This window comes from Melopsittacus undulatus, chromosome 3, assembly GCF_012275295.1.
Source record: "Melopsittacus undulatus isolate bMelUnd1 chromosome 3, bMelUnd1.mat.Z, whole genome shotgun sequence".
In the NCBI taxonomy this organism is placed as follows: domain Eukaryota; kingdom Metazoa; phylum Chordata; class Aves; order Psittaciformes; family Psittaculidae; genus Melopsittacus; species Melopsittacus undulatus.
In genome coordinates this window covers 100,692,282-100,710,885 of record NC_047529.1, presented here as the reverse complement: position 1 = coordinate 100,710,885, position 18,604 = coordinate 100,692,282, and the positions used below count along the sequence as shown (strand labels likewise).

The 18,604-nt window shown below is 36.0% G+C and overlaps 1 protein-coding gene across 1 annotated transcript in view; it reads left to right on the top strand.

Moving 5' to 3' along the window:
* KIF6 (kinesin family member 6) overlaps positions 1-18,604 on the top strand; it is a 141,516-nt gene that overhangs the window by 103,164 nt on the left and 19,748 nt on the right. Inside the window, exon 16 of the mRNA XM_034060937.1 lies at positions 8,704-8,767. Within this exon, the coding sequence (XP_033916828.1) occupies positions 8,704-8,767 (64 nt within the window). The remainder of the gene's footprint in view (positions 1-8,703; positions 8,768-18,604) is intronic.

The window sequence follows — 18,604 nt, the reverse complement described above, 5'->3', positions numbered from 1 at the left end:
TTTAGCCAGGGATCTGTAGAGCACAATATAAAAATGCTGTGATCTCTCACAGCATCTTTCATATGATCTCTGTCAAGGTGCTGTAATGCAGAACAGGTGTTGGGCATCTCACACAGGCCTGACAGATGCGAAATGTAACTGGTTGCCACCATCTTGGGGCAGACTCAGCCTCAGACTGTGATGAAAGTTTCCACGATCTATTTTCTTGTTGGCTCATAATAGAAAGCAAAGAATGACAGGAGTATATTTTCCTTTCTGGCTAGCAATTCAGTGAGAAGTTCATGTTAATGAATTTTTTGTTTCTTTGGTGTTCATGGTGTGTCAGAGTAATCAATTAACTGCCTTGTTGTAATCCACAAATCCTATTTTTTATTTACATGAGAATTTTTCCATAGAATCTCTGAGGTGACGGCAACATGAGCAGGGCTCACATTGTGTTGGAGTAGTTACCTTTGCTTAGTGTAATTCTTAACACCCTATGATTAGGCAATTAATAATAATGCAATAATTTTAGCTGAATGAGTCTCCAGAAATCTGACAGTGAGATGTGCAATCAAGGAGAAAAGCAAGACAAGAATATAAACTCTATTATAATAGCCTGTAAAGCATCACTATGCTTTTCTGAAATCAGGAGAGACAATCCATCTTTGCTATGCTTACTGCAGGAAATGGAAACATAACAGGTCTAACTCTTGCCTCACTTGTGGGGTACACCTAGATTGATGGCAGCTGTAACAGCTGTCTATTCAGCTACTGCTCCATCACAGGTCATACTTAGGCAATTCAGAAAACACAGAAAGAAAGAAAGATCTTATTGCTATGGCTGTCAGTCCTTAGTTAGACTTATTTGTCTTCCCTGCTCTATTAAAGATGAAACTGACAAGACAATCAGGCAGCCCTAGAAGCTTTCTGGTAGCCTTTCTCCTTTTTCTGCTCCTCCCTATAAGAAGAGGATACCATCTTCGGTAATATAAAATCATCTTTGCAGCAGGACTCAGGAAACTTATTTTGGAAGGTACAAGTCTTTTGGCTTCTGAGAGCAATGCATATGTTTATGCCAATGCTAAATATCGTCCATTGTTTCAGAGTAGCTTGCATATGTTTGTATTTGCTTTCAAACAATAGGCAATGCTGCTGGGTGACCCTGCATAGGCTGAATGGGTCATTAGAATGAGAAAACACCATTTGTCAAATGACTTATGCAGAAAATACCAAACTGAATGAATTAATTTGAACAACTCAGTTATGCTCCCCTGATGTGCTATTCTTTAAACAGAGGAACCTTATTAGTGGAAAAATCACTCCAGGCCTAAGACGTGAATGTTTTCTTTGGATCTGTGTTGGAATCTACATGTGCAAGAAACATTTTCATTTTCTAATTATTGCAAACGATGTTCTGTTCTTTAGAAAAAGAAGTATTTTCAGGGGAACTAGTTATGCTCAGGAAGAAACTAAGTAAACACTTTTTACTTAAGGTTTTCACTAGGTAACAAAAACAAATGGACCAGTCTTATTGGATTAAATCAAGCTATGAACTGCCATGACTATAAGCTTGGAAGAGTACCTCGCAGTAACAGATTTTCTGCTTGTAGGCTGTCTGCAGTGTGAAAAAAGCTAGTCATTGCTGGATTTATATTCTGCATTTTGCTGTTTTATTAGACTAGTGAGTTTTTAAGTCAGTCTATTCAATTTATTCTTTAAAAGAAAAGATGCTAGATAATAGTTAATGCTATATTATAGGGCTTTAAAAAATCTACAGTCTTTTGTACAGGATGCTTTCCTTCATCATGTTTATCTTTAGTACTGGATGGTAGGAGATTTTATGAGTGAAGAATCAAACCTTCAAGAAGTAGACCTTAGCTTATTCAGAGTAGCATTGTTAAAGAACAAAACCCCTTCTTGAACACAGAAATAGAAATATTTTTTTTTTCTTAGGATCCTGCAGTTCATTTACACATCTGTATAGCATTTATGCAGAGCTGTGATATAGGCAGACATGCTTACATGTACTAAAATATAATAGCTACTTGTTTCTAATCAAACTAAAAATCATGTAAAACAAGTGATGTCACCACAACTGGTAGTGAATATTGCAAAAGGAGTGCAATCAACAGAGAAGAACTGTATTTTGAAAATGTTCTCATGCACTTTAGTTAAGGCTGAGGGAAGATGACATGAATATGCCATTTTATTTAGAATCAGGTTGTGTTTTAAGTTGTTGAGCAATTCAAGAAAAAGACTTAGGCTTATCCACAACAGTAAATATATATTGTATCTTTACAGGTAGCTATTTCAGATTTTTCTCAAATGCTAATATGTGTCTAACACTTAAAAAGCCATTTCTTAAAGGCTTGGTATACATGCCACAAGTAAACAAGCACTAAAAATATAAGTTATACACCCATTCTCACTCTGACCTTGTTTCTGTCATCCTGAAAACTTGACATGCCCTCAAAACATGGTAACATATGTAAGCAGATACAGCACCATGATTTTTTTTATTTGTTTAATTTTTAATATTGTGTCATATCTGACAGATTCCTAACATCAGTCTAAGTGTGTCACATCTGTCCTGAATTCACATAGCAATATGAACTCCATTCTGAGACAATTTCTTGCATAAAAGCAAAATTCTAAGATGTGGAACTGAAAGATATAGTGAGGCCTGGAACTCTATGCTTAATTTCCTCTTGGGCAGTCCTGTTCATAAAAAGTATCACAAAACGAAACATCATCAAATTGTTGCTTAGAAATTGCAAAAACTTCTACTAAAGCCATGAAGGCAATATTAGAACAGAACAATGTCCATCTTATACATAGATATGTTCACTCTCTGTTTAAAATATTAACTGAGACCAATGTCTTATTACCAGAAAACTTGTCTTTGACTTTGCCTATTTGTGCTTTATGACCCTATATATTTATTTCTTTAAGCTTCTTATATTCGGACATTAGAAATAAAAAACAGAACCTGCATACAAAGCTGTTGATATGACTTTCTTTTCTTTATTCTTCCTCTTCACATTAATTTCTCAGAAACAATAAAAAGATAAGCTGCATTTAGTCCATCAAGAACACTAAATTCACAGATTATGATTCCTTATCCATATGGCATTGCTTTTCAGCCATGCTTTTTGGGTCAACTTAATATTTAATTCATGAACAAACAGATGTGATAAACAACAAAGCAACAGTTTCCAGATGTGCATAATTTCTGTCTTTTTTCCAGCATATGAAAAGAAGATGGATACAGAGAACATTTGTTAACTTTGAACAATACCTTAAGTAGTACTCTGGCATCTAAGACATAGCTTAACTGAAATTTAGGCACCTAAATTTAGGAGAGCTGTCTAGGGAGGAAAAACAACCAAAACAAAAAAAAACCCACACTAAAATAGCCTTATTTGCTTTAGTTCCTGAAATACAACAAACTGCCTTCAAACTGCCTTTTCTAGTGCATACAGAACGACTATTTTACTGACTGAGCTGCCTATCTCCTACCCACTGAGAATACAGAAATACTGTGTACTTCCACTGAATTCTCTTGGAGTGTGCTTGCTACTAAACATCCATGCTTGGCTAAAACAGCCTGGGTACCATTAAGTCCAACTTACCAAAAAACAGGTGAATAGTGACACTCAACCTTGGGACAATAGAGTAAAGGCCTGTGAATTTGTTTCTAAATTTAGGAAGCATCCAGTTTCTGATTTGCAGTTTCAAGGAGGTGTTGAACTGCAGTCCAAAGCCCTTAGTGCTGTTAGGCAGTACTGGAATATCTAGGATAACCATGTGGACTGTTAGGAATTTATTTGCACTGGCCCCTTCCCATACTCTACTTTCTACAGAAAGTAGTCCTATGCCTTTGAGTGAATGGGAGCTTTGGTATATGCTAGCATTTCCCTCATTTGGATAAATGGGATCTGGGGGAACACCTCAACAATTAAGGCCTATGCAGCCAATGAGGCTGATGCAGATGTCCAGAATACGGTCACCAGAGAAATAAATTTTCTCTACAGTTTTGCCCTGTAGCTCTGTCAAAAACATTTTCTTCTGTAAAAGCAAGAATATATAAAAGGCTGTTAGAAATGTAGGATAAAGGGTGCTGTGGAAATTCAGGCCAAACAATGAACAGTTACAGGAATGCCCATCAACCAGAAAATGTAAGTAACCATTTTGTGAGAAAAAAAAGTATAATATAATATGGCCAGAACTAACAAGAAGATGTGGAATATGGGGAGGAGACTTAATATGAAGGTTAGAAATAAATGCATAGAAATTGAGACAGATTTTAGAGGACTTTATCAAGTAGCTCAAAGAATAATCGGTGAAGTAAAATACAGTCATCCTATAGCAATAAGTGGTTGAGACTGCTGTCTCATAAGCTTTCTTATAAGACAGCTGTCTGTAAATATGATCCCACTTAAAGATATTAAATATGTCAATTATAAAACTGTTATTGTCTCATCTGAATATGTCAAGAAAGGGAACATGCCCCTGACAGATACTTTAAGTAGTAAACTCAAAATGTGCAGTAATCTACATTGTAGTAAAACATATGCAATATCTGTGATATTTAAACTTCAAAGAATGAGAGCATGTTGGGAAAAATGTGCTTGTTTGTTCATGTGTTGAGTTAAAGCTGCAGTTTGCAGCTATGGATTTGGTGTGGAAGTCATGATTGTGCTTCTGATTCTGAACCTGTCTTCCTTTCCGGAAAGCAGCATTGATCCATATTACTAGAGCAGATTAATTTGCCTCTGGATATTGTCCTGATAGAGTGAAGAAGAATGGAGGTTGCAAAGAAGAGTCGGAATTTGCCCAAGATATCTGTGTAGAGAAAGGCTGAACAGTTTGGCTGCTCTTAGTGCTGCAGGGTTTTGAGTTAAAAGAGAATGTTATTTTTTTATTACATGACTTTTCTTGTCAGATGCTCTTTGTCATAGGTTTTGTTCTCATACAATTTCAGCACCAGATTTTTGATAGTCTCTAACACGTCTAGTAAGATTTTCAATAACTATCTCTGAGATTTTTCTCCATTCAAATATCTCCATTTGGGTTCAATGTCTCCTACATTCAGAAATCCTTTGTAAGCTGTTACAACTCTGACCTCAAGCTCAGTTAAAGATATATTTCTAAAAGACCCATGGAAGTTATGCAATTACCCTCCTCTTTGTCTCTAAAAGCCTACCTTGGTGATTATTTGCCAAGTATACAGGTTGAATTTGTGCTCATTCAGCCGGACTCCTCATTTGACTCAGATACAGTATCATAGTTGAGGTGTGAAGCTTCCAGGATCTCCTGGAAGGAAGGACTTCTTAAGCTAAACACAGGCTTGGAAAATGTAAAATAATAGAAAAAAATCAAAAAATTATGAGATGGGAGGTCATTGACAAATGCTCCAGCCTGTCGATTATTAAGTCAGAAGAGACCCTGCATGAAGTTAAAGGTCTATCCACAACAATAACAACAAATATTCTCAAAGGGAGAGAGTTAAGGTTGTATGTGTGTTTTTTGCTTGTCCAGTATTTTGTCCTTATAATAGTATTATATGGAAGGTCTGATAAAACATCAGAGAAGCTTTAAAACCTGTAATGTAGATTCAAAAATCTCAAAATACTTTTTGAAATCTTTTTTATTATAGCATACTCATTTTTATATTGCCCTGAAGCATGTGCAGTATTTTCAAAGTATCATCAAACTCAGCTCCTTGAAAAACTCTGGAAGAACACAAAGACAAGAAGCTGAAGGACAGCTGTGCTATAAAAGTTACGGATTTTGTCATATTTAGTCAGCATATGCATGCTTTCCTCTGTTTTACATCAGTCTTAATTAGACTTCTCTATTCCATTTTGTCTTCTCCATTTCCCTCCTTGCTTTTGTCTCCTCCATTTCCCTCCTTGCTTTTGTCTCCTGTCACAAAGCTGAAGTTCTGTGTTACCAGTTCATCTCTTTTCCATACCTCTGGATGGTACATGTGTCCAGAAACCCAGGCCAAAACCAACAGATTTATCACAGTTTTAATGACAGCTGGCTGCATGCTGAGTGAATTCTTAAATTCCCCAAAACTACTTTTTTGCCAAAACATGTGGAGTTGCAGCATTCAACATTTTACTGTGACTGTTATCTTCAAATGAAGAATGACTCCACTGGAAAAAAATTATTTGGTATCAGCTACAGACCTATTTTTAGCTCCATATTTGGTGAAACTTCAGAAAACATAATTAGCCATATGTTGAGAGTTGCTCTCCAAGTCTTAAATTCAATTTTTGCAAACCACATTTAAATATTACCTTGTCCACAACTTTACACTGTTGGAATCAGAAGGCATGGGTTTTTTTTTTAATGAGAATGTGATTCTTCATATTCCTTTGGGTAAATATTTGTGTTTATGAAGGTTGTAGAACTGGAAGTACTAAAGGCTGGAATCTTCCATTTGTTTATATGGGAAGGTCTGTGAAGGCAACAGTACTGGCATCATCCCCTGCTTCTGTCACTTGTGAACTTCAAGCCTTGCATTGAGGTGATGGAGTTCTCAGAAGCTGAAGTAGAGCAGGTTAGAAACATTCATTCTCTCCCACAAGTATTTGTAATAAAAACAGAAGACTACTTTAATCAAAAACATGTACTGAAAATGTTAAGGTTTTGTCAGAAATTAGAGTTTCTACACAAAAACATTTTTTTCCAAAGAAAATCTAAATAAACTGTCAAATTTCAAATTGGATTAAACCAAATTGAAATATTAAATCATATCTGTCTAAGTCTTGGTATGGAATTAGTCAGGTGCCTCATGATACCATTATGTCCTCTGAACTAGAATTCCTGTTTGGACTACTTTTCCCATAATACAATTACAGTTTCTCCTCCAGGAAGTTTTGTGTGAAATGAAGTTCAGTTTTTGCTGCCCAGAAAAGGCAGTTTGGACTGTGTGAATTGAATGAATGTCACCTTTCTGTTTCTATTCATAGAAGAAAAACAGAACTTTTTTGGTATAAAAGTGGCAAGACTGGATTTTTATTTTTCTAGCTGAAGGTTTTCTTTGGTTCCTTTCCGATTACAGTGGTCTGTTTCCAACCTCTCATTCTTTCATAAAGCTGCCAAATATAAGAAAGTCAAGATTTCTTACATCATCATGGTCCATATCATGGATGAAACAGAACTGTAAGAAAGCTAGAATGAGGGAGAGGAGGAGCATCAGGGACAGTTCCACACTGTTGGCTGGCCTAACAAAGCTGGCAATAAAAGTAAGGCTTCTGCAGCCTTTGTGCTCTCTGTCCTAGCTGTGCTGAAAGTAAATTCAAGGTAACTGAAAGTCAGGACTCTTGACTGTAATCATTTAAAGACAAGTCCCCATATTCTTGTATTTCCACATATTAGTATTGATTGCAAGCTATGATCTATCTGTTCGATCTTACTTTCACTGGCTTGTTTAGCTTGCTTTTTCTTTGTTGACCTCATTGCCACTTGAAATGCAAACCATTTAGATTTCTGATAATCTGTTTCTAGTATGGTTAAAGAAAGAGAAATACTAAAACCGTTTATTGATATGATTGAGAGCTTGGATGTCACCTTTATTTTCTGTTGGATCTTGATGAACAGGATGTTCTCACTACTAGAACTTTTGCCTTTTGCAGCTCATACTGCTTAAGAAAGGAAGTTTCTGAGTCCTTACTTGAAGATAAATACATGGTTTTCTGAGGCACCTAAATTAATAGTAATCCATTGAGATGAGTCACAAGATTACTACAAATTGTTTCATAACTGTCTCATGGTTCAATATTGAGTTAATAACATCACCCTCTATGATATAGTACAATAGAATACAGGGGTCTAAGTATCCAGAATAGCAAAAGCATTTTGAGGAAAAACCTGGTGTACTTAATCCAATTTTGCTGAGTATTGACATCAACTGAGTTGCTTCATAAAATTTGCAAAGCGCAAATAGCATGCAGGGTTATGTTTTTTCTTTATTGGTTCCATTAATATCTATGAATAATGGCTTCCCATGCGGTAATCTAATTACAGTTTGAAATAATTGGTGAACTGGGGCAGTGTCATAGATCAAGGAGGAAATTAATAAAAGGAGGGTAAAGGTGAATTTTATGGGGCATGGGAGCCTAATTCAAAATAATAGTTAGGAGATAATGAAATTAAAGAAAAAATTTCCATTGAAGACCAGTGACATCTAGACAGAGAGTTGTGTTAAACAGAAGAACTTGCAGAAGCTCTATCATATGTGTTATTTAAAACTGAGCTTTATAAACAGGAGCAAATGGACTGTAGGGAACCAATTCTTCACTGGCAGACTGAGTGACCTAATATCTGATTTCCATTGCTAGTGCCTATAAGTCTGTTTGAACAGATACTTGGAATTCTGTACGTCTTCTAGCCTCACTTGGACTTCTTTTGTATCTAGCAGCAGGAGATCATTATCCTGTAAAAGTGCTTGACACAAATTGCTTCATTTTCAGTCTTTTTTACTGGATAAAGTTAAATCTTAGGATAGGTAGAGCCAAATTGTGCCTACTTGTTTACTTGCAACAGCAAGAAGGAAGGAACTCAGAAAACTACTTGTCCTGTGGATCCCAAAAATATGCTTTAATTGGCCAGCAGCAAAGGGGTTTTCAAATAGTGGGAAATAAACAATGCCCTCATTGATTACTAACATTTCGAATTCTAACTGTCTGCACTTTGTGTCATTTATAGACAATCTGAAAGGGAAGATAAACCAGAGGCGCATTCAGAAGGCAGCTCTAGGTAAGAGTAAAACGTTCTATATGCAGTAGTTTACAGCGGGGGCAGCAAGCTTTCTCCCAGGGCTGAATCTGCTTGTGGAGCAGGTGGTTTTTCTATGATAGTTTTTGCTACAATATTTCTACAACTGTCCATACCATAAAGAACGTGGACTCTGAACTTTGCAAGAAATCTGGCTCAAAAGGTATCTTATGGTATGTGCAGTATGAAAAATAATGCTATAGTCTTACAGTTTTGGGGATTTGGTATTTTCTTGCCTTCTTTTCACAGTGACCAAAACAAGTACAGACATCTAAGTTCACCTGATTTTTAGGTTTTTGGTTGTTTTGTTGAGGGTTTTTTTTCACTTTCTGATAACTCTAATTTGAATTCCAATTAATAGACATTGATTTGTCCTGAGACTGAACTTCTATCCATTTTGCCACATATCAACATCCTGTCTAACATCCTTTTTAATTTTTCTCATTCCAAAAAAGACTGAAGGCATATACAGGTCATTTCTTTTGCATCTAGTTATAGGAGTTCAGAAGTAATTTCTTGCAGTTTTTGTTGACACAGCTGTGGAGCTAAAAGTGTCTATGTAAGATGTTCACATAAATGTAAAGTCATCCAAATTTGGTTTAAGATGCTTTAAGCTGACTCCACTGACTTTGTACTTAAACAGCCTAGGAGTGTTCATACAAGAATTCCACTTTTGGGACAGTAAATTTTATCTAAAATGTGACAGAAAACTACTTGGGCAATAACAGTTTAAGCGTCCCTCACTTTAAATCCATAAAAGAATCCGAAAATACACCTTCACAGACCTTCTTCACATAAAAAATGGAGATAACTCAGACCAGATTGCAGTTGATGGTTTTATTTCTGTGTATATGTAATACAGTGAACAATATTTGTCTCTTAATGAGAGGAAGAAATTTTGGGGGCTTTCTTCTCTCCCTAAGGTCAGGAAAATAAGTAACAGCAGAGTAGTAAAAAATAGTTTTCCCTTTCTCTTTGTAATTTAGCCATGCCTCTAAAGCTCTGTTAATGATCTTATTTTATTTTAAAATCAGCATTTAAAACTAATGCTGTCTATGTCAATAAAGACCATGAGTCAAACTTCGGTTAGTTTTATCAGTATGAGAAGGGGAAGTGAAGGAGGTGCTGATCTTCCTGTGTCCAGTGACAGGACACAAGAATGGTTTAAAGCTGTATTGGGGAAGGTTCAGACTTGATATTAGGAAACATTTCTGTACCAAGAAGGTGGTCAAACACTGGAACAAGCTTCCTCAAGAAGTGGTGGGTGCCACAGGCCTGACAATATTTAAGAAGCATTTCGACAGTGTCCTTAAGAACATATTTTTATGCAGCCCTGAAAAGATCAGCCAATTGGACTAGATCATAGAATCATAGAATAGTTAGGGTTGGAAAGGATCTTAAGACCATGTAGTTCCAACCCTCCTGTCATGGGCAGGGACACCTCACTCTAAACCATGCCACCCAAGGCTCTTTCCAACCTGGCCTTGAACACTGCCAGGGATGGAGCATTCACAACTTCCCTGAGCAAACCATTCCAGTGCCTCACCACCCTAACAGGAAAGAATTTCTTCCTTATATCCAATCTAAACTTCCCCTGTTTAAGGTTGAACCCATTACCCCTTGTTCTATCACTACAGACCCTAAACTAGATGTTTGTTGTAGGTCATGTTCAACAGTTCTGTTCTATTCTAGTCTAGTCTAGTCTAATTATCTGAAGTTCAATCCAAAGTGGTATCTTCAGTACAAAATGGAATTCTGTCTTTAATTCACTACAGATTTTAATACTATTTACCAATTTTATGCCACTTTAAGAAGTTACATCAAGACAAATCATAGCAATGCTATTTATGAGAATTCCTATTCAGTGTTTAAAAAAATGTAGTGATGTATTCTGATTATATGTTTCATTCTGCATGATAACAGAGTCTTGTACACTGATTTCTTAGTATATAGAAAAAAATGTTGCAAATGCAGTATTTCAATAACTGTTTAAGCTGCTTTTCATAAAATATGTAAGCATCTTTTTTTCATGGACGTAGGAAACAAGATAGTAATGATTTTATCAGCTACACATTCACATTGTAAATATACTATTAGTATTCCACAACATAGCCGGCAAGCCATGTGTTTTTACTTTTGTTTTGAGCATTACTATCTACTTATCATCACTACGTCTGGACCTCACAAAGTATTTTTCAGACTTTTTTTCCCCTTTCATTATTCTTTTAAATACTCTGTATATTTTAACTTAGTATTTATTCTAAGAGTTGGAGAGTATTATTTGCCTGCCTGCTTTTTCTGATGAATGTTCTTCCAAGGAGTAACAGGTGTCAAGTCTCCCAGGATCTTCTTGATGACCAGAATGTCAGCAAGATATTTTTAAATGAAAACTGCATGGTAGAAAAGCCTACTTAAGAGTCTGTTGAAATCCCAGTATGAAATAAAACACACCATTGTTTCAATTAGAAGCCAAGTTAACATCTTCCAGGTGTCTTTTTTCTTTTTTTTTTTCCTTAACTTGAAGATTTTTATGATTGAAACTCTTTAAGTAGTTATTCTAGTTCTATTTTAAACAGCGTAAACCTGTTCACCTCCTGGCTGTACTTAAGATGTGGATTTCTTATTGAAGTAAAGGTCCACTGTTCAGCCCACTGTTCTTAGGTATCTCTTTTAAAACATCATATGCTGGGAGTTAGCAAAGGACACAAATAGATGGGAGGTTTCACTGGAGCAAGGCGGTGCTCCATGTGTTTCAGTACACAAACATTGAATACTTGGTGCAAAATTTCAAGGATTAACTCTCAGTGACTTTCATCTTCATTAACTGTAAGAAGACCACTGTTGAAGTACTGACAGAGCAAAAACATTAGGTTGCCATCATAGCTCTGAGTGGAAAAGATGGAACAAAATAGTGGAAAGAAAAGCTTTCCCTAGGGTTTCAAGTAGAAAAAAAGAGACATGGTTCGTATGATTCTAACCAAGCATTACTGTAATATGCTTTAAACAAGCATTTCTGTAAAATACAGGACCTGATTCTTCATTGTCTTACTGCAGTTTGGCATTGATAGAGCATGATTACAGTCAGTCAGGCTAATGCAACATTATTTACCAGCACAGGGGGAAGACTTAATCCTAGTTTGGACCTGTCTTATGACATAGGAAATCCTATGACATCTTGTAATGGGAATATGCTTCTATGAGGATGCAGCTAGCAAAAGTATGTTTTGTACAATAGCTTTCCATAAGTGACACAATTGTACTGATACTTGCACAGTTTTGTCTATTCAACTACATCTTCATCTTGAGTAGAGGCCTCTGTTGCGTCAGCTCTGGAAGTTAGGGAGGACTCTTGAGCATACTCCTGACTGACCTGCCCATATCAGCAGAAATGTTTAGTAAATCTGCAAGTCCCTCAGGCTGTTCAGTCAGCTTTAAACACATCCTGACAAAGCTTCGTGCACAGAAGGTCTCTTATTATATACAGTCTGAAATGTGTTTTCTAAATTGACAATAGTAGAGTCTGCAGCCAGTGGTGCAGCATCTTCAGCACAGCATGACCTTGTTATAGGTAATTGCAGTTACTGCATAGGCTTAGTTGAAATGCAGTTTTTCAGCTTTCCATTTCAAGTATTTTTATTCACCTTGTTCTCCATGAGCCTCCCTTCTCTTTTTATGGAAGTTTTGAATTCTAGACTAGTAGCATCTATCAGTTCTTTTGAGATTCTTCTGATAACATCAAGAGATGGCAAAACCTCACTGCTTTTGGGGAGGTTAGTTGGGACCAAATTACTCTTTTTCTGTCCAAATGCATTGTCTCTGAAGGGCTATTTGAAAAGGAAAAAAAAATCCAATCTAACGTGGGTAAAGATAGCAAATATGGGTCTTCATAAGGAATCTGCATCCTTGATATGGATTTCAGCATTAAGGTCCAGTTTTATCAATGTTTCATTAAAAAAAAATACAGTATTTGCCAAGGTTTTGTAACTTCCATTTTTGAAATATGATTTTATATTCCTGCTGTTATTCAAAGAGCTTTTCTCAAGTTTTTTGAGCAAAATTCCTTTGAAAATTCCTATCTTTTATAAAAAATCAAATGACTAGGTGAGCCAGAAATAACAAACATATTTGAAGCCCTGAAAATGCATATCAGCATTGTGTGACAAATGTCTGAGAGCAAGGATTTGGCATCTGTTATTTTGTGTTTGGATTTCTAAAACATATTTGTTTTAAGCAAAAACAGGGAGCTTTCTCCTTGTCTTTGTTCCCTCTATAGCTTTGTCTAAACCATCTTTTCCTGCATTTTCAAAGTTATATACCTCTTCTAAGGATATTTGTATCAGTTTATGTCATTGTTCTTGCCTTGCTGTGTGTTTCTTAATAATGTCTTTGGTTCTGCTTCCTTACCTTTCCTATACGTGAAAGAACAGTGTGCTCAGTAGCAGAATAAGGCAGGGACAGACAGTACCGTATAATGGATCAGGGCACTACTGCAGGAATAATCAAGCCAGTGTTAGGAAAATTTCAAAGAAACTATTCCTTCAATACACTAGTTTGTGGTGCTCAAAGAAATGGCCACTGCCATATATCGTATACTTGCTGGAATGCAAAATATGCTATTTGACATATTTCTGCACATTTGAAGAGGTAGCACTGGGAATTGTACTCTCACTTATCCAGACTGAGATATCATTGAGCCACAGAATGGTTTGGGTTGGAAGGGAACTTTAAAGATCATCTGGTCCAACCCCACTGCCATGGGGAGGGACACCTTTCACTAGACCAGGTTGCTTAAAGCCTCAGTTAACCTGGCCTTGAGACTTTTCATGCCACTAGAAAAGCTGGGCCACCATTTTTTATATCTGACATGGATATTAGGTATGTTTAGGAAGTATATAATAGTTCCATCTGGAACCATAACAGCATCTTACAGCCATATATAGTACTAATTAGGCTAATAGTTAATAATTGTCGTGTACTCACCTGCTGTGACCTGTGTGAATGGAAAACACATAGAACTTCCATACTGCTGCTTTCTATCAATCTCTTATTTGAATAATTCCATATTTAATTAAAATGAAGGCAGTTTCTTTCACTGCTTTACATCTTGTAACTGAGATGACATTTAACTTTGTTCATGTGAAACAGGAGGGTCTTGATCTCTACCAACACCACGAATTGAAGGAACACAAGTGTTTTCAACCACAAAATGACAGAAGCTGAGGAAAGTGGCAGTCTGTGTTTTCCCACATAAACCCAACACAATCCATGAAGAATAATAGATGGCCTGTTTTAAGACCATTGTTCCTGGTGCTGAGAAATTATATCTCAGTATGGGCTAAATAAAGCACTTTAGAGAAATAATCTATTTGATGTCCAGAATTGTAAGATTTTTACATTTTTTACAAGAGGTATAGCACATGTCACCAGTGCTACTAGGCATCCAAAGATGCTTTCTCTAAAGCTATGGCAGGTTCATGTGTTTCCAGCCTGTAAAATATGTTATATCTAGCCAAAAAAAAAAAAAAAAACAAAAAAGCAGTGTAGTCAGTATGCAATGACCTCAGAATAAGGGAAAGATTTCTCATAGAAATTCGTCATTTTGATATACCCAGTGTTTCTGTGTGCATGAAATGTCAAGCAATAGCAGTGCTTTTGTGCATGCAAAGCACTGATTTTATTCCTAGGGTGACCTCTAGCGGTATCAAGGCCACTCTTTGCCATAATATGTTTTATTTCTTTAGTCTTTCAAAGGAAAAAAACACAAGCAAACAAACAAACAAACAAAACCCAAAACAACAACAAAAATCATAAATTTTTGCATTAAAGTTTACTTTCAGAATTTTGAGACAGAAAGCTGTTAAGATTGTGTATGTTAAAAAGGATGATGATTTTTCAGTATTGCTAAGACAAAGATATCAATAGCAAAACTAGTTGCAAATTCAGACACCAGTGCCTCTCTGCCTTTTTTTAGATAAGAGTTTCACTCTGACAAAGATAAAGATACTTTTGAATTTGCTTTGTGCAATTATTGTAACATACGAACTGCTTTTAGAAATACTTACCAAATCAGTTTTTAAGCAAAGGGTTGAAATATTGATGGGCAGTTAATTTTGAAAACGTGTATAAGTAGTTACATAGGATATTTTAAGTAGGTTAGAGGAACTTTATACCTTCTTGTTACTTCAGTTCATTTAAGTCATTGTATTTATTTGAAATTTGTCTTGGAGGAAAAAAAAAAAGCATAGACCAGCCTGTGGTAGCTGTGAAGTTACTCTCTTGGTTGTACATGCTAGTTTGCTCTCCAAGTCAGCACAGTATATGGCTAAAATTCTGAGCATTTAAACAGCTTTTACATTTTTGTATGTATGAAGTTCATCTGTAAAGATGATCACAGTCTGGAAAAAGAAACATGGATTCAAAGCAGCAGCTAGTGAATCAGTGATGAGTCCCTTTCTTATGGTTTCTTCATAGGTAATATGTTTTGGGTTTTCCCCACTATTAAGTAAGAATTAATTTTAAAATTGTAAGAGTATGTTCTAATAATAAGACACTTTTTACACCTGTCCCTTCAGGTCTTAAGCCCATACAGACCTTTCCACAAATTTTCTTCAGGTTTTCTAGGGTGCTTTGTAGTTCCATTGATTGCTGTGTTTTTTCCTGTTACTCTTTTTAGAAGGTTTTACTAGGCACAACACTAAATTCTAGACATGGCCATGAGTTTTTCTTTTCATTGTATCTTCCAGAAAGAGCATACAGCATCTTTACTGTAAATCTCTGCAAATATGTTCTCCTGGACTGTCATAGAAAATTCTGAGATTACTTGTGTGCTCTTATTCAACTTCCCATGTGACCCACTCAATTTCAGCTTATCAGCGATAAAAAGGAGCAAAGACATCTTTGTATCAAATGATATTTTTGTTAGAAGTCATGAACTTGTAACAAGCTATCCAGTTCCCAGTTTTATTGACATTGACTTCAGCATTTCACAGTTGGAACAGCTTGCAGTCTCTGTAAACTTTCTTTCAATAAGTATTTAAGTATTTCTTCTGAAATACTGGAAAGTTCAGTGTGAATTGCATTATTATTTAAAGATTCCTTCTGGTGATGAACAAGTAAGCAAGACAGAATCTGGAGTTGAAGTTCTCTGCTCTATAGTTTTGTCTACTAAAATTAAGATAACAGAAAAAAAGATGCTATGAGGATAGTTAGATGTTGAAAGAGATCATCAGAGATATTTGCAGGATCTCTGCCCATGAAGTTTTTTATGGCATGTCTGGACAACCTAGTCTGATTCAGTTTTCATGTAACTTTGCCAGGTATGATTTTATCTAATATTAAGAACAAGATAAATGATGCTACAATATTCTCATGTAATCAAATGGTAAAATATATTTATTAAGTGTAAGCAGAATCTGAGTTAGTAGGGGTTTCCTAAGTAAGACCCAGCTGTGTTACCATTCCACTAGATCAACTGGCATGTTCAGAACATATTATACTTGAAGCTGCTTCTTTTTTTTGCTTTCTTCCCCCTCAGTATATTGTACACCTAGAACTTTTAGCCACAATAGTTTCAGAAACTTTCATGGCTTGAGAGCAGCTGACATGAAAGCAACACCTTCTGGTTTATATGCCATGTATTTTCAGAAATAAATATATAGATGACTAGTTTCAAAAAGAAACTTAGAGGGAATTGAAGTGTGAGTTTGTATTTAGCTAAAACAGCATATATAGGCTGGAAAAATTAGCTCCATTTTCTAGGAGTCCATTGGAAGTCAGCTTGATTCATTATTAAGCCTGTAAATCAATAAACAATGCAATGATACAAAGAAAAGCAGTATACTGCTGGACCCTTTTACTGAATCCAGTGATTAAAATAAAAATTAAAATCAACAAAACACACGTGCCCTCAATCACACACACATGCACTATCTTGTAAAGTGCTGAAAATAGGATAGTTTCTTTCAATGTATGCTCATGACCAACTGGCTGAAATTTTTAAAAGTCTGCTACATTGGGATTAGGGGTAAATTTCTGTACAACCCACAACATAAACTCTTTCAGGCATTTTCATCTTCTACCAAATTTCACTGTGCAGATCCATCTTTGTTTCTGTATAAAGTACATATGTGGTGCCTGGTGACAAACATATATTGACATAGCCCAGAGGAGGAATGCAAAAGAAGGGGAAAATGACTTGTAAGCTGATCCTGAATAACAATGGACAGGTAGTTCTTTTTAAAAAACCCAAATGGCAGCATATGTTCCAATTTGAAAGCACTAAAGCCCAAGTTTGCCAAAAGCTGCAAAACTGATAAATAAAACAGTAAAAATATTAACTGGCAACTGAACTCAATACTGTATTTGATTACTTCAAGTGACTATAAATTTAAGCAGATAAACACAAGCCTGTCCAGTGAAGAAATTCAAATTTTTCACTGCAAAAGTACAGCTGGAGGGCAGGGCACAATGTTATTTGAGGCACAACACAATAAATCCCTAGGAGTTTGACTTCTAGGATACACTCAGGTCGAAAAATATATGAGCGCTCCAGAGAGTATAAAGTTCAGGGTTAGAGAGGGTTTCTTGCAAAGTTTTCTAACTGCAGACATGAATCTGCCACAGAATATAAAGTTTTTGCCCACCTGCAGTAAACTGTACTGATAACACTTGGTATCTCATGCTAGAAGTAGTATTTTTCATCCATGTTTGCCATATCACTCTGAAATAGTGATCCTGTTAACAGGTGCCATCGTTTCTTTCTGGTACAGTGTGATTTGGTGACATGGAATGTGTTATAAAATGTAGTACTTCCTGTGCTCCAAAATTGGCCCTTTCATTAGGATAATATCATTATATCTTAGAATGCCTCTTACAGTCTTCTTTATGAAAAACACGAACCTTTATGATACGAACTGTCAACTCATGCAGATCTCACCTTCCTCTCTAAACAGGCAGATGGTATCAACTGCATCCTGTGCCTCACCTCACCAAATTTTTTTGTGTCTGAAGATGAAACAAAACCAGTTAGCCCAAAGATAAATATAAAAGTTTCTATTTCATGATCCAGTGTAGCATTGTCAAAGTCCCTTCTTTGTGTCGTGTGACTTAGTACTCAGCAAAAGATTTCACAACATAGTTTGCCATTCAGCTGTATGTGCAGTTCCACTAATGTAAAGGAACTAATATTCCTTATGAGTACATTGCTGACTTCTGAATGAACTCTGTTATATAGATTTGAGGGAGGTATGCCAACAGAAACCCCTAGTATACACAGAGGCAGTGTTTTACTAAACGTGCATGTCATACCTCCCCTGCATGCCTGAAATCTGAATCTGCACTATCCAGGTTCAAATTGCACTGATTGCATTTGTTTCCCACGAGAAGTCATTGGGGCACTAAAAGTGCATGTGATATTGCACATCAGCTGAATAGCCATTCAGCCATTTCATCTCAGTTGATGCAACAAAAGCATACAGCTACACTGAACAATCAAATTTCATATAACACACTCTCAATGAATTAAAAGTCAGCCCTGAGTGAACAAAACAGGTATCACTTTGTGTTCTTCCACACAGTTGCAGACATTATATCTGATAGTTAATATTTCACCAGTAGCACCTCTGCACTTTTTAATGAATTGCAAACTTTCAATTGCATATGGGTATAAGTTGGTCTTGTGAATTTCCAATTTTTCATAGTTTACATATATATATATGCAGTTAAATAGATAAAATTATTTGATGTTTAAATAAATATTTTCTGTTTCGGCACGGGGAAGCATATATATACAACAAAAAAAAAAGGAAATCTGTCGCAAAAAGGAAGTATACTT